The 15,182-nt window shown below is 31.0% G+C and overlaps 2 protein-coding genes across 2 annotated transcripts; one reads left to right on the top strand and one right to left on the bottom strand.

Moving 5' to 3' along the window:
- Positions 1-5,384: 5,384 nt before the first annotated feature.
- On the top strand, positions 5,385-8,446 carry LOC104249540 (heat stress transcription factor B-2a-like). Its single transcript, XM_009805978.2, has 2 exons — positions 5,385-5,744; positions 7,915-8,446. Exons 1-2 carry the CDS (start codon positions 5,457-5,459, stop codon positions 8,242-8,244), a joined length of 618 nt encoding a protein of 205 aa, XP_009804280.1. The 5' UTR covers positions 5,385-5,456; the 3' UTR covers positions 8,245-8,446.
- Positions 8,447-12,039: 3,593 nt separating this feature from the next.
- On the bottom strand, positions 12,040-12,507 carry LOC104249539 (1,4-dihydroxy-2-naphthoyl-CoA thioesterase 1). Its single transcript, XM_009805977.2, has one exon. The coding sequence runs from the start codon at positions 12,505-12,507 to the stop codon at positions 12,040-12,042; it is 468 nt and encodes a 155-aa protein (XP_009804279.1).
- Positions 12,508-15,182: the final 2,675 nt, after the last annotated feature.

The raw sequence follows: 15,182 nt of genomic DNA, 5'->3' as shown, positions 1-15,182 counted from the left end.
TGTCCGTTGTGTTTCTTTTCAATTATGTTGTGATTATGCTTTTCCTGAGCCGATGGTCTGTCAGAAACAACCTCTCTACTTCCACAAGATAAGGGTAAGGTTTGCATATATACTAACCTCCCCAGATTCTGCAATACTAAATTGGCGAGACGATAGAGAAAGCTTAGGAAGTAGTAAGGTGTCTATGGGGCTTGCCTTACAGGTACTGACTATACTACTTACATATCGAGCAGATCTTACTCTCAATAGAGTCATTTCGATATGACCTAGGCACTTACAGAATACCGAACTTGGATAATCGGTAGAAGAATGATTGGCTAAATCATTTGCTTCACTGCGGAAGAACCCCTTTCTATGCTATGTTCCTAATAAAAAACTGTCATCCTTCTGTCGCCTGTCGTCTGTTTGCTACACCAAACTAAGTTGTGAGATTACACTGAGTTTGTTATTATTGTTGTCTGCTCTGTTGGTGAAATCTTGGTTTTTCAAGTCTTGTAAATGTTGATTTAGTGGTTGCAGATCTTGGTTGTTGTTGTTGTTGTTCTTGTGTGTGTGTGTGGGTGGGGGGGGGGGGGGTTCACTCTTGCCAACAGTACTTGGTATTGAAACATGGTTTGGTTCATTGTAACAAACAGGACAACATGCTAAAGATTAAAATTTATTAGTTTCACATGGGGATGTTGATTGATCATTGAGCATATTCTTATATTGTAAAAAGCAGTAAATTTGTGAACTACTCCCTCTGATCACAAATATTAATCGTTTTGATAAATTGAATTATGTTCTGAAATATTTAATGAGATAGGAATTATTTTATTATTTCTCTTCAAATTTACCTGCTCCAATTAATGTTGTGTTAATTAAGTGAGACGTTCAAGAGCGATGAACAGTTTAGGCAAATATTCTTATGATTAAGGCTAGTAAACTTTTTTTAAAAAAGATTTTTACTTGATAGATCTTTTTAAAGAGTTAATAATATAAATGGTATTACTTTTGCTTTATTCCAAAAACAACAAATTAATTTACAATTATGGCATGTTTTAAAAACTCATACGTTTATTTGCCTATATGTTTTAAAAGATTCATTAATTAAGGAATCACTAATTAAGGGATGGATTACTAATTTGTTTTCATTAATTTATCCCCCTCAAAATCTAATCTCTCTCTCTCTTCCTTTTGTACAACGACTCCATTTTCTCTCTCTCTCTCTCTCCTCTCATCTTACATCTTCATCTTTTTCAACTTGACCATAATGGCTCTTTCATTATTTCATAAATATGTAATGAATATTATGCTATGTATTTTTATCTATTCCATAATATACAAGAATATGTTCTAGCTAAAACAAACATGCGCAAACATATATACATTATACCATTATTATATCATTTCTATAATAAAATATTTTTAATTAGATATGTTATATGCCAACATTATTTCATAAATATATAATGAGTATATTATATACCATAAATACTCCTCGTATAGTTATTAATGTTTCTTTAATCTTGTTTGTTGTATAAATCATAATTATAGTTCATATATATAACATGTAGTTTTTGTGAATTATCGGATTTAGTATTGTTAATTTATATTTATCTTGATTCACACTTAAATACACATGATACCATAATTATACAATGTATGACGATCAGAATATCGCAGTTGATTATGATAGTATAAGATTATTACAGCAATAGGCATATTTTTGGAAACAACTCCAAATTATATTAATTTTCAAATACTCTTTTTTTTTTTTTTTTTTTAATTTCCCCCCAGAATTTCACAATTCTTATATCCAAACTTAGACAAGAGTAGATTTCTCTAGTCACCTCAAGACGTTGTGAGTTCGAGTCACTACAAGAGCAATGTGGGGAGTTCTTGGAGGGAGGGAGCCGGAGGTCTATCGGAAACAGTCTTTCTACCCAGGATAGGGGTAAGGTTTACGTACAGACTAACCTCCCAAAACCCTACTGATGGGATTATACTGAGTTATTATTATTTTAAACTTACAAAGTTCATGTACTAAAGTCAAAAAGAGAAAGTTGTTTTTATCTTTTTGCTGACACAACTTAGAACAGATTTTTGTCACACAGCAGCAATTGGGGAAAGAAACTTGAAAAAAAGATGAATCAGCTTCTAAAAGTGCACATGCAAATTAGTAACAGATCTAATATTAGTCAAATCAAGTCTGCTACCAAACTTTTTGGATGAAATCTCCTAAAGAAAAAAAGTGCACATCACAGTCTTACTTGTTTTTTTGTCCGGTAATTATAACCCCGTTAAGCGGCGGAGACAGAATTTTCGTTAAGTGGGTTCAAAAAAGAAAAAAAGTTAAAAAGTTTGTAAGGTCATTGAACCCCTCGACCATTAAACTATGCTTTTAGGCTGTGTCAAGGAAATTCGAAACATAATATATAGAATTAAAAATTAGATTTTGTCTTATATATACAGTATAATTTTTCGGCTAAGCGGATTCGGGTGAACACCCTTCCAATTCCTAAATCCGCCCATGGCCCCATTCTATAATTTGTAGATTGATTTGCTTCAATTATCGTTGATTTGGTAGATAAATAATCTAAGATCACATTCAACTACTTTACATTGTTTTTATTGGCTAGTGAAGTTGCAGATTTTTGGAGAAAGCTAAACTTAAAAATTAATTATAATTTAATCATCCATGTTAATAAATTACTAATCTGAAAAATAAAATATATTGCCTGCTCAAACAATATTTAAGTATGTATGGGTGAGAATTTTAGCCCAAATCGATTTAACCCGCTCAATCCGTCCAAGGTTGAGCCGCTCATTGACTCGCCCAATGTTGAATTTAGTCCATATTGACTTAGTCTATCTCAATCCATCTAAAGTTGGACTGATTTTTAGCCTAAGTTGATCCATGAGCAACTTTGCTAAAATATATTTAACATAATTTTGTTTTGTTTAATGTTATATATGACCATAACAAGAGGAAAAAAAAAGTCTTATTTGGTAATTAACCAATTTATAAGAAAATAATTACACATTAATTAAAGCTTGATAAGAGTTAGGCAGGTTGGGCAATGACCCAAATTTTCTTAGCCTAGACTATCTCAGCTCAAGTAACTTTTGGGCGGAATAATGACTCGCCTATTTATTGACTCAATTTATTTTAACTCGTCCAAAATCAGCGTAACTCGCCCATTTGATACCCCTAACTGATAGTATAAAAGTGTTTTGCACAAACTTAAAATATACTAATCTTTTGCAAAATTGGGGATCGATATCCAATCATTTTGAATAGTTTAAAAAAAAAAAAAAAAAAAAGACTCGTACGTCAAATTAGTTCTGCTTGACCCTAAGTGAAAAAATTAATGTGCTTTACATTAGAACCTAGAGATCAAATTCTCTTGTCAACTCCTACAAAAACATGTAGAAAAATGGAAAATATAGTGTGATTTTGTTGAAGGAGTAATGCTTAACCAGTCTATTTTGGAAGTTTTGTATGTTCTTCCTTTCTGCCTAAATCTTAGTTGACGACGTTTACAATAATAAGTATTTAATAGAATAATTAAGGTGCGTACAAACTGATACAGACACCACTCAAACTCAAATAACACATAAGAATAATTGATCTTAACAGACAAAAGAGAAACATAAGGAAGAAAAAATATAGAAATTATATTTGCTAATTAACATGAATTAATGTGCTTTAACGTATATGTGCAGTATATAGAGTGGTGGGGCATGAGTTTGAGTTATAGTTTGAATATTAATTAATTAATTTTCATAAGCTGATGAATTCCTTTTATCAAAAAGACAAAAAGTGAAATAGTTTTTGCCAGACTCTTCTGAAATGAGTCAGCATTCCCGGCCCTTCTTTATTTTTCCATCTTTCTTTATAATTTTTTCCTACATTATGGACCAACTAAATTAGGATTCACGTTATATAAAGTTTATTAAAGGAAAATTTGTTCCATATTAAAAAAAATTCATTTTAAAATTTGAACTCAAGATATTTGATTAAGAATAAAGATATCATATCCACCTATCATAAGTAACAATTCGATTTTTTTTTGGGCATGTTCATGGAGAAGAATATAGAAGAGATTTTTGACCTTTTGTTAAAGAGTCTAATTTCAATATAATTCTCACATTGTTAATTATCAGAAATAAAAATACATGTAATTGTTCATAATACGTGGGATCAATAGTCTAAAAATGGGGCATGCTTCTTCTTATATTAAGTGCTATGATTTAAAGAGAATTAACCTAAACAGACGCTCACTCAATTGCTTAAACTAAAAATAGTCAGCGCATATCTATTATATGACTAATTATCTTATAACCGTATATAATCAATATATAATTTATGTATACTGATTAGAAAAGGTAAACGGTAAATTCAATCAGCTATATGTGTAATATCAGCCTATGCAAATTCTAAATACTACTATCAATGTATATAAATAAAATATTTTGTAAATTTAATTACAAAAAAAAGAGACATTATTGAGGGGCAAATATGTCCAAAAGCCATATAATTTTGACTTATTAAGTGTACTCATGAAGCTTCTATATCTCTCTTTTAGTCAAAGACAAATAATTTCTCCATCACTTCCATTTGAAAATTCAATTAAAAAATTATCCACATTCAAAAGTGTCACGTTAGCTCTAAAGAAAAAGTTGAATACACTTGATAGAGAAAGACCACAAAAATAGAAAGAAACACTAGCACTTTCTAAGAAGATACATATCTCCCCCTCTAACTATTCAAAACCAAAATAGGCATGTATCTATAGTTAGAAATAGTTTAATGTTAAATAATAATAATAACAATAAATTCAGTGTAATCTCATGAGTAAAATTTGAGGAGACTAATGACTAATATGTATTCAGACTTATCCGTACCTTGAGAATGTAAAGAGGCTATTTCCGATAGACCCCCGACTCAAGAAAAGCTGAAAAAGAAGCAATAGTAGCAAGCAATAATACCAGCTAGCAAGATAGCAAAAAAAAAAAAAAAAAACTGAAGCGAAAGAAACAACAAGGTAATAAGAAAATCGAAACGAAAGAATTTTTTTTAATAGTCTCATTTTATATATTCTAAACTTCTCATTTTATTTTTAATGACATGATTTATAGACACACAAATATTTATGATTTATTTTAAATAAATTTCAATAATCTTTCTCTTTTTGAATTATTAACATAAATAGTCGTTCACCCAATTATTTATATGTGTGCGTGTATGTATATAATCTTTTTATATAGTCAGTGTCTATTGAATCTAGCCGACTATTTGTATAAAGATTGTTTTTTCTTCTAAATTTCAATATTCTTAGTCATTACCGCCACGTAAAATGGGACGGCGGGAGTAGTATAAAAGACTATAAAAAGTAGAAATATTTGCACAAAATAGAGATCTTTCTGTACTTTATCTATCAAATAGAAAAACCAAGATCCTACATTTATCCATGGCAACAGCAGCCGTTGGAACAGCAGAAGACCGGACGATTAGCCGGAAAGTCGGCCAGCCGCCGACGAGAACGAAATGCCCGGCGCCGTTTCTGCTTAAGACTTACGAACTTTTGGAGCTGGAGGAAGAAGAAGAGAATTACAGTGAAAAAAATAAGGTTGTTTCATGGAATGAAGAGGGCACTGGTTTTGTTGTTTGGTCTCCAGCTGAGTTTTCTGAACTCATGTTGCCTAAATATTTCAAGCACAACAATTTTTCGAGTTTTATCCGACAACTTAATACCTATGTAAGTCTCTCTCTCGTTTAATTTATGTGTGTATTTGCTAGAATATGTCACACGTTTGGTCGAAAGAATGGATTGTTGTCTTCTTATATAATATCGAAATCTGTAAGAATGTATTGTTGTCTCCTTATATGATATCGAAATATGTAGGAAGTTAACTTTTAAAATTAAGTTAGATCAACGTTCATAACAATATGTGCACAGTAGAGTAGTCTTGTCATATAAAATGAAGGAGGGTTAGTTAAACATACTTCGCCGAAAAAATTATAGAAGGGGAGCCTTGGAGCAATAAAGTAGTCTTCGTGCGACCTAGCTATAAGCTACGGGTTCGAGCCGTGTGGAAGTCACCATTAATGCTTGCATTAAGGTAAGCTATCTACAACATATAATATGGCCTTTTCTCGGTTCCTGCGTGAATGCGAGATGTCTTGTCCACTGGGCTGCCTGTACATAAAAAAATATACTCAGTATATAGATCAATTTTTTTTTACGTGTACGTTAAATCTTGAACACCCTTTATTCAAATTCTTACCTTCACCACTATATGTGTATAAGCAGTTTTAGTGTATGCATATCTATCATCTTACTCGTGAAATACGATTAGCTTTTGTAAAGAACTTTAAGGAATAAAAATACATATTGAACGTAGGCATGTATTATTTTCTTTGTTGCTTAAGCTGCATCCTTTTCTTTGATAAGATTTTGGATTAATCAAAGTATCGATTGTTTGTCTTCAAATTTGTCTAAGTGTTGTAGTAACACAAAATACTACTATAGTTTATAAGTTGGTCAAATTAGCTTATAAGCATTTTATCTATGCGTTTGGTAAATATCAAAAAGGCTTATAAATGTAAGTACTTAATTATAAGCCAAAGTAAGCCAAAAGTCATAAGTTTATCATCCTAACTTATGATTTTACAACTCAAAAACATTTTTAGTTCGATCAGGATTTTAGATATTTTATCCTTAATATTTTATATAATTCTCAAAGTATTTTCCAAAAAATATATCCTCTAACTTCCATTTCTTTTCATACCTACCATTCCTTCTTTTACTTACAAAAATACTTTAATATTTAACTTTTGTAAGAAAAAAATACGGACAGTTTAGTCATTTTACGAAAAGATTAGTTATTAGTAATATTTTTTATCAAATATATACATTAATTGATTATATTATCGGTTTAGTAATTTTATTCAAACGCGTAACTGCTTGTTATTAAAATCAAGTTCAAACACTAAAAAGTGCTTATTAACACTATTTGCTTAAGAGCTATTTACAATCACTTAACTCAAACATGCCATTAATTTTTTCATGATAATCAAAACAATAGTCAAATTGCACGAAGCCAAATCTAAAACCATTCTATTCCAAAGTCAATTTTATCACACTTGTTGCCATAAAATTCTGGAAACCAGATTTTATTCTGACTTAAACTATAGACAACTTTATAGAATGTGGAATATGCATTTAAGTTTTAAGAACCCTATATAATTCATAGACTAGCATATGAAATTTGAACAAAATTTTAACTTTACTTGCAGTTTCTTTTCCTTCTCTAGGCTGCTAGCCTTAATTCCACTCTAGACAACATTATTTCAAACAAAAACGAATCCAAAATTAAGAGTCATTGAGTTCAGAAATATTATAATCTTATTATATGTGTAAAGGGCAGCTCAGTGTACAAGTCATTCCGCGTTCACGGCTTCACGCAAATGTCCGAGGAAAGGGCACACCCTAAGGGGCGAGATGTAGACTACCCTAATGCAAGCATTAGTGGCTGATTTTATGATTCAAACACGTGACCTATAGGTTACACAGAGGCAATTTTTGCTCCAAAGCTCTCCTTCAATCTTATTATATGTATACATTTTAAATTCTTTCGCATATGTATATGCCAAAAGCTATAGATTCAGTTGAACACACATAACTTGCCCTAGATCCGCCTCTGCTTTTCGATCTATTAAATACTATACTCCATAGTTTCACCTTGGTATTTTGTTAATTAATCATGAAATTTTTGAATAAAATAGCCTTTCATCTTTTCTTGAGCCGATGGTCTATTTGAAACAGCCTCTCTACCTTTCCAAGGTAGGAGTTATAAGGTCTGCGTACACATTACTTTCTCCGGACCCCACTTATAAAATTTTACTGAATTTGTTGCTTATTGTAGGGATTCAAGAAAGTAGCATCCAAGAGGTGGGAATTCTCACATGAGAAGTTCAAGAGAGGAAGTAAGCATTTACTTGGCAAAATCACAAGAAAGAAAAGTGACCCTAGTGCTTTTCCAGCATACTTAAAGCCTTGTGATCAAATATTGGCTGCAAAAGAAGGCAATAATATTAGTCTGCAGCTACTTATGGAGGAGAATCACAACTTAAGAAAAGAAAGGTTAGAATTGGAAATGCAAATTGCTCATTTCAAAACCCTAGAAACAAAGTTGATGGAATGTCTTTCTCAGTATGTGGGAAATCAACATAACAAAGTTAGAAGGCTTTTTTAGATATATAGCCAAGTCATGAACCTAAAGGCTGCCCGGTGCACAAAATATTCTGTATTCACGCAAGGTCCAGGAATTCGCATCCCTAGGATTGTAATGTAGGTAGCCTACCCTAATGTAAATTTATATGCACTGACAATGTAAACAAATTTTATATTATCAGTGCAATTTTACTTGCCATTGACATTTCAGTTTACTTGTTTTATTTTTCAAGTTAAAAAATTTCATTTATTATGATTAATTTTCTTTTAAGTTACCTGATAGTGATAAATTCTTATATCTATAGTAAAAGTTAAGGTTAAAACTCTTAACAAATAGGAGAGGAAAAGGGAAAAAATGCTCAATGACTTCCAAGGGTTTGTGGTAGGATATATAGTATTTCTTACCATTTAACCAAAGGTCTCGAGTTCGAGCTCTTTGAATGAAAAAAGTAATGATAGGAGGCACTTTCCCCTTTAATGAACCCTTACGTGACACAAATTCAGATTAGTCAAGGCCACAAAACAAATACCATGGGTGAAAAATTTTAAAAAAAATAGTCCAAGATTTCATCCACTCCAAAGTTCAAAAAAGAAGAAAATTTAATAAAGTCATGCCCGTTCAGAGTGGGCTGAAATAAAATTTCTTTTGTTGTTTGGATCATTTAAGGTGATAAATTCTTGTCAACATTCTGACTATAGAATTTTCAAATTTTGAACTTAACATGATAAAATTCTTCATTTGGAAATTCTGGTGCATCTTTCATGAACAGATTCAAAATTAAGAGTTTATTACTTTTCTTGTCGTTTTTATGTGTATATAATTATATAATTAATTTTTTGGTCAAGTTGATATTTATTGGTGACTATATGGATAAGTTACCTTTGTTGAACGGTATACAATGACAATTGATGCTCATAAGCTGCATTTAGCCTCTCAATTTGCAAAGATTGAGTATATGCTTTAAATAAGCATAAAGTTGGACTACTACTCCTTGTTTTCCTTACATTAATGATCACATTTATTAGAGTACGATAAAGTTAAAAAAAAAAAAAAAGAAGCAATTTTCTCTTATTTTTTGAAACGATAAATATTTTGAAGCAACAATTTTAATAGACTTGATAAATAAAATAGAATGGAGGGATTAAGCTCCAGAATACCTTATGCACTCGTTTTAAACTGGAAATAGGATAGACGAATAACAACAACAATAATTCTAGTGTAATTTCTATAAGTGAGGTTTGGGAGGATAGTGACTAGTAGTGTATACGTAGATTTTACCTCTACCTTTCTGAAAGCAGATAGGTTGTTTAATTTTTGATAGACCCTCGGCTCAAGCTAAGGAAAGAAAACAAAATCGGCAGGAGTGAAAAGGAAATACAGTAGCAAAGAAGCAATAAAAAGGGAAAAATAGCAACAACAAGATAATAATACAGCAAGAGCAAAAGAAATAGCGGGTAGTACTAGAAATCTAAGACAAAGAAATACCAGCCTAAGTACTACTTCTACTACATGAACTCTCGACTATCTTTTAACCTACAACGCTAATTTTTGACCTCCGTGCTCTTCTGTGCAAGCATATGTCACAGTTAGTGGTGACAAAATGGTTAAAAGAAAATAACTAACCACACATATTATTCACTAAAAAATTAGTAGGATTATGAACTTTTTAAAAACGGGTCAAATATGGATAAGAACCATATTATCCATTTAGAAAATGGATAACCAATAGATAACTATTGGATTTAACCTTTACATTTGTAAAACCTTAAATTGGGGGTTCCTCAAGTTTGAGAGATTAGGAATTCTTCCAAAAGTGATCATATTCAGGAAGCGATAGATAATATGGTTACCCATATTATTTGTCGGTTAACCCGTTTTTTATCCGTATTAAATATAAGTCGGATAAAATAATTTGTCCGTTTTTTTATTATCCATTTTTCACTCGTCCCATACCTTATCCAACTCGCCTGTTTGTCACCCCTAGTTACAGTTAGTCAAATGACTTTCTGCTCTTCGAGAAGCAATTCTTCTTCCAATGAAAGCACAAAATATTTCTATCTCAAATGAGGTGTCGACCAGCCAGCTATCAATGGGAAGAAAAAGCGAAAATCCAAAGTGAATTAAGAAATCGATGCGATAAAAACTAGAATAGTATTCTTTAATTTGGTACCAGAGACGGATTTAGTGCAAAGGTTTCGATTATATGCGAGCAGTATATTTTGCATAGATTATGTATTTATACTAAGACGTTCACTAATTATATACTAATATTTAGTTTGGAACGCCATTCATTGGTCCGATTATCATTATATATATTCTTTAGTTTGGTATCATGGGCGGATTTAATGTAAAAGTTACGGTTTTAAGTGAGCCCCATAACTTTTGCTTAAATTATGTATTTATACTAAAAAATTCACTAATTGTATAAGAATATTTAGTTTGGAACCCGATTCTTTGATCCGATTATCATTATATATTAACTTGAGATCATGACAGGAACCTATAAACTTAAATTGGATCCGCCTCTCTATTTGATACTATTTAGTGTTAAATTAATAAAATCAACAATATTTTGCCTGGTTTAGAATTTAATTAGTTCTTCCAAAGTTAAATTAAAATCGCCAGTATATGCAACAGTTTTTTCTAAAAATTTAATACTCACTTCGTTTACTTTTACTTGTCTACTATACTAAAATTATATTTTTACCTTTATCTGTTGTCCTTTTAGCAAATTAAGATTTTTTTAAAAAACTCTTATAATTAATTAATCATTCCCCATCATTTTTAAGACCTTTTGAAATACGACCATTATCATGGGTAGCACACTATTTTCGCGTTCACATCAAGATTTATTTGGATTTCCTATGATTTGAAAAGAAAAAAAAAAGACCAAAAGAATTGATGAAATGCACAAAATTTACCGAAAGATTTAGGTGACAATTAATGGTTAAAGTAATTTTCTACAAATTATGGCAATCACCAGATAATATAGATCTTGCCCTTTCGACATTTATAACAAAATACGAGGGTAAACAATAGAACACGATTTACAATATGATCTCTGAAACCATTATTTTTATATCCAAAATCAATTGTATTTGCTACTTGGACTTGTCTAAATTAAGTATTTTTCGCGCGGAATATAAATATATACCCTTTTTGTTGGGAATCATATTCTTTTTAAACTATCCCAAAAAGAATCAGATTTCTAGAGTCGAAAATAATTTAACTTAATTTTTCATTTTATTCTTTAAGAACCATTTTTGTAGTCGTACAAATATTTGGCAGTATGTTAAATTACAATTTTAACATGACTAAAATTAAACCACACGTTTTAATTTTTTCTTCATAAATAGTCAAATCATACTACATAAATTGAAAGGAAGAGACATACAATAACAACAACAACAACAACAACAACAACAATAAATCCAGTGAATTTTCACATGGGGAGAGTGAAAGAGCCTGTTTCCGAAAGACCATCGGCTAAAGAAAAGATAAAAAGAAGTAATGACAATAAGTATTAACAACAACCAAATAAAAAGATGACTGAATCCAAGGTAGCAATTAAATAACGGTAATAGCAATATAAGAATAAAGGGACAATAAACCAACACTAATGTTATCAAACTAAGGAAGACAAAGGGGAAAGAAAAAGAGATGCAACTAATAAAAACAAAAAAAAATCCAATAAATTTCAAAATTTGAATTCATAATTTCAAAAGTAAGACGAATTCTTGCTAAAAATCTTTAAACTCAATTTCATCAAATTTAAATCTTAGATCCACCTCTGTTTTGTTTTGCCTCGAGACCTAATCATAACCTGGCATATTTCTTGAGATTCACAGCAGCATCTTTGACATTTTCTGGTACAGCCATGTCAGCCTTGACAGTAACCCTAGATGATGAAATCAAAACTCTATCTCCCAATTTTGAAGAATTATCACTTTTCCATAATTTCACTTCCCAAACATGAATAGATTTTCCAATATTAAGAGGTGTAGCTTCAGCATAAACAATTTCACCAAGATGAGCACTCTTGAGATGGTGAATACTTAAGTGAACTCCAGCCACTCTTCGAAATCCGGACGCCACGTGGGCGCCCATGCTCGCCAGAGCTTCAGCAATTAATGCTGAAACTCCGCCGTGCAACACCTTGAATGGGTTGCAGCATTTTTCGGTCACCGAAAAATATCCTGTGATTTTTTGAGGGGAGATTTTTGAGATCTTAAAGCCAATTTCATGAAGTGGAGCATCTAAAATCTCATTCTTTGATGATTCCATTTTTTTCTCCTTACCTTTGATTTTCTCTTGAGTTCTTGATTTATGAATTTATGTATTTATTAGTTTGGAGTTTTTCTACCTTTGTAGAAAAGGATAAAATATCTGATTCTACCAATAAAGATGTATGATGATGCAATTTTGTTTGGCTTGGTGGTTGGTCACTTTTTAGGTGATGTATTTAAAGAGTCTAAAAATGGAATAGCATTAACTTATAAAATCAGTGCAATAAAAGCAATTATATCATGTCATTTATTTCTTTTACTAAGTTGTCAATTCATATTTAATAATCTCAAGATTCAGATTATATGAAATTTGCTTAAACTTTTAAAATGTACTCCCTCCATTCACTTTTACTTGACAGGTATACTAAAAATATATTTATTCATTTTTACTTGTCACTTTACACATATCAAGAGAAGATAATTTTTTTCCATGTTATACCCACAGTATTTATTACTCATTTCAAATCATTTTCTCAAATTCAATAAAATATGCATCAATTAATATGGGTATCATGGTATATTATGCACTTCATTAATTATTTCTTAAGGAGTGTAAAAAGTCAAAATGTGTCAAGTAAAAGTGAACAAAGGGAGTATCTTTTTATCATCTTAATATCAGGAAAATTGTGATTTTATAGTATTTTTCGTATAATTTTTGTAAATTCAAATTTTAGTATTACTAAATTATTTTTACCTGTTGTAATAAGTAACCAATTATATTTTCAAGATTACAATTCTCATATTTCAAGAAGGCTTACTTGTAGATATTCTTTGGGTGATCGGATAATAAAAATTGTTTACAGACAATGTATACAACTTAAACTCAAAAAGTATAATAGAGCACCTGTTGATGAATTCCTCTAATTAATCTAATCATGAGAAGCCATGCTTACAACAACAACAACAACAACAACAACGACCCAGTATAATCCCACAGGTGGGGTCTGGGGAGGGTAATATGTATGCAGACCTTACCCCTACCCCGAAGGGTAGAGAGGCTGTTTCCAGGAGACCCTCGGCTCAAAAAAAGCAACAGGAGCCGATATATTAGTACCATAAAAATGCATAATAAAATAACAACAATATAAGAGATATGAAATACAGAATACGAAATATGAAATAGATGACCATGCTTGTTTCGGATAATTCCTCTAATTAATTCTTACACTATAAAACATTTAATGAATTCCTAGGAGACTGTTGAATTAAAAATGTGACCCTGAAAGCAGTTTCTCTCTTAATATGCTTTAACACATTACAAATTTAATTATTGCTCTTTTAATAAGCTTTACACGGTACAAATCTAATTTGTCGATCAATAGGAAAAGAAAAATTGAGCCACTTAATCTAACGAAAGAACAAACATGTTTTTGTATTTTGAGATTTCCTTTCATTTCGGTGAAAAGTACGGGCTAGCCACTTTTCGGACCGGTAATTAAAAAATAGTGGCATATGTAAAGTCATCGAAAAATAATCACTATTTTATACTGAAATAAAATCTGGACAAAAATACCCTAGCTGAGACTTCCATATGGAGTTCTGCGTATAAACTTCCAGCATATTATATTGGAACTCTAGTACATTATAAAATTCCAGCATATTATGCTGAAATCTCATATGTAAAATTCGAACTCAAGCATATTATGCTGGAACTTTTCCTGATTTTAAGGGCGTTTTTGTTCATGTTTTATGTTTACATAAAAAAATTGCTAAATTTCGATTACTTTTGAAAGTGTGGCTAATTTTGAATTAATAGTTGTAAATCAGGCTATTTCTTATTTTTCCCCCCTTCATTTTGTTCCTTTGATATCTTTAAAATTTGCACCTGCGTTGTCACTCAATAACTTTTATTTATTTTCCATCCGATGTGGATACTCGCTTTGTATAAAGTCCATTAATGGAAATACTTTCCGCCCGAATAAATTCGAAACCTTAATTAAAGGGGAACGGATCATACCCATCCCGCCACAACCATATACGGTGTTGACACAACAGAAAAGACTATCAGCCATATTTGCTTACTTATTAAGACACCCTAAGTCAAGCTTATACCATAAATCATGCATTTTTTCAGCATGTAACTGACTTGAAACTTATAAACAAATTTAAAAAATTAAAAATATTTTATTGCTAAGATGTAGGTTCTCTATTTCTCATTGAAGTAGCAGAATGGCCAATTGAAGCTGTAAATTTTTATTTTTTCAAATATTTTGAAATAAATGGAAAATATTTCCTCTAACCTTTTTTTAGCTCCAAATGTCTCAGTTTAATTTTTTCTTTATTTCACTTGAAGAACTTCATATCCCAAAATAGGAAAAGAAATACCAAAATCCAAACATTCTAAAGCAAACTAATGCTCCAAAAATTTATGTTTCACAATTGAAACTTTTTGTTTAATCGATGCAACAACAACAAAAGAAAAAATATTGAAATTTCACAAGTGGGGTCTAGGGAGGGTAATTATGAAGATAGAGAAATCGCTGCATAGACACGATACAATATCTCACTTTCACATTCATGACAAGATTAACTTGATTTTTTTAGGTAAAATAATATCTTAAGATAAATCTGCTTCTTAAGAAGGAGGTAATCTGGCAATAGGCAACCCACCATTTTGTAACAACAACGCCTCAGTCCCAAACAAGTTGAGGTCGGCTATATGAGTCCGTACTC

The sequence above is a fragment of the Nicotiana sylvestris genome, chromosome 9 (assembly GCF_000393655.2).
Source record: "Nicotiana sylvestris chromosome 9, ASM39365v2, whole genome shotgun sequence".
Classification (NCBI taxonomy): Eukaryota; Viridiplantae; Streptophyta; class Magnoliopsida; order Solanales; family Solanaceae; genus Nicotiana; species Nicotiana sylvestris.
The sequence above is the reverse complement of the archived record's forward strand: the minus strand, read 5'-3'. Positions and strand labels throughout refer to the sequence as shown.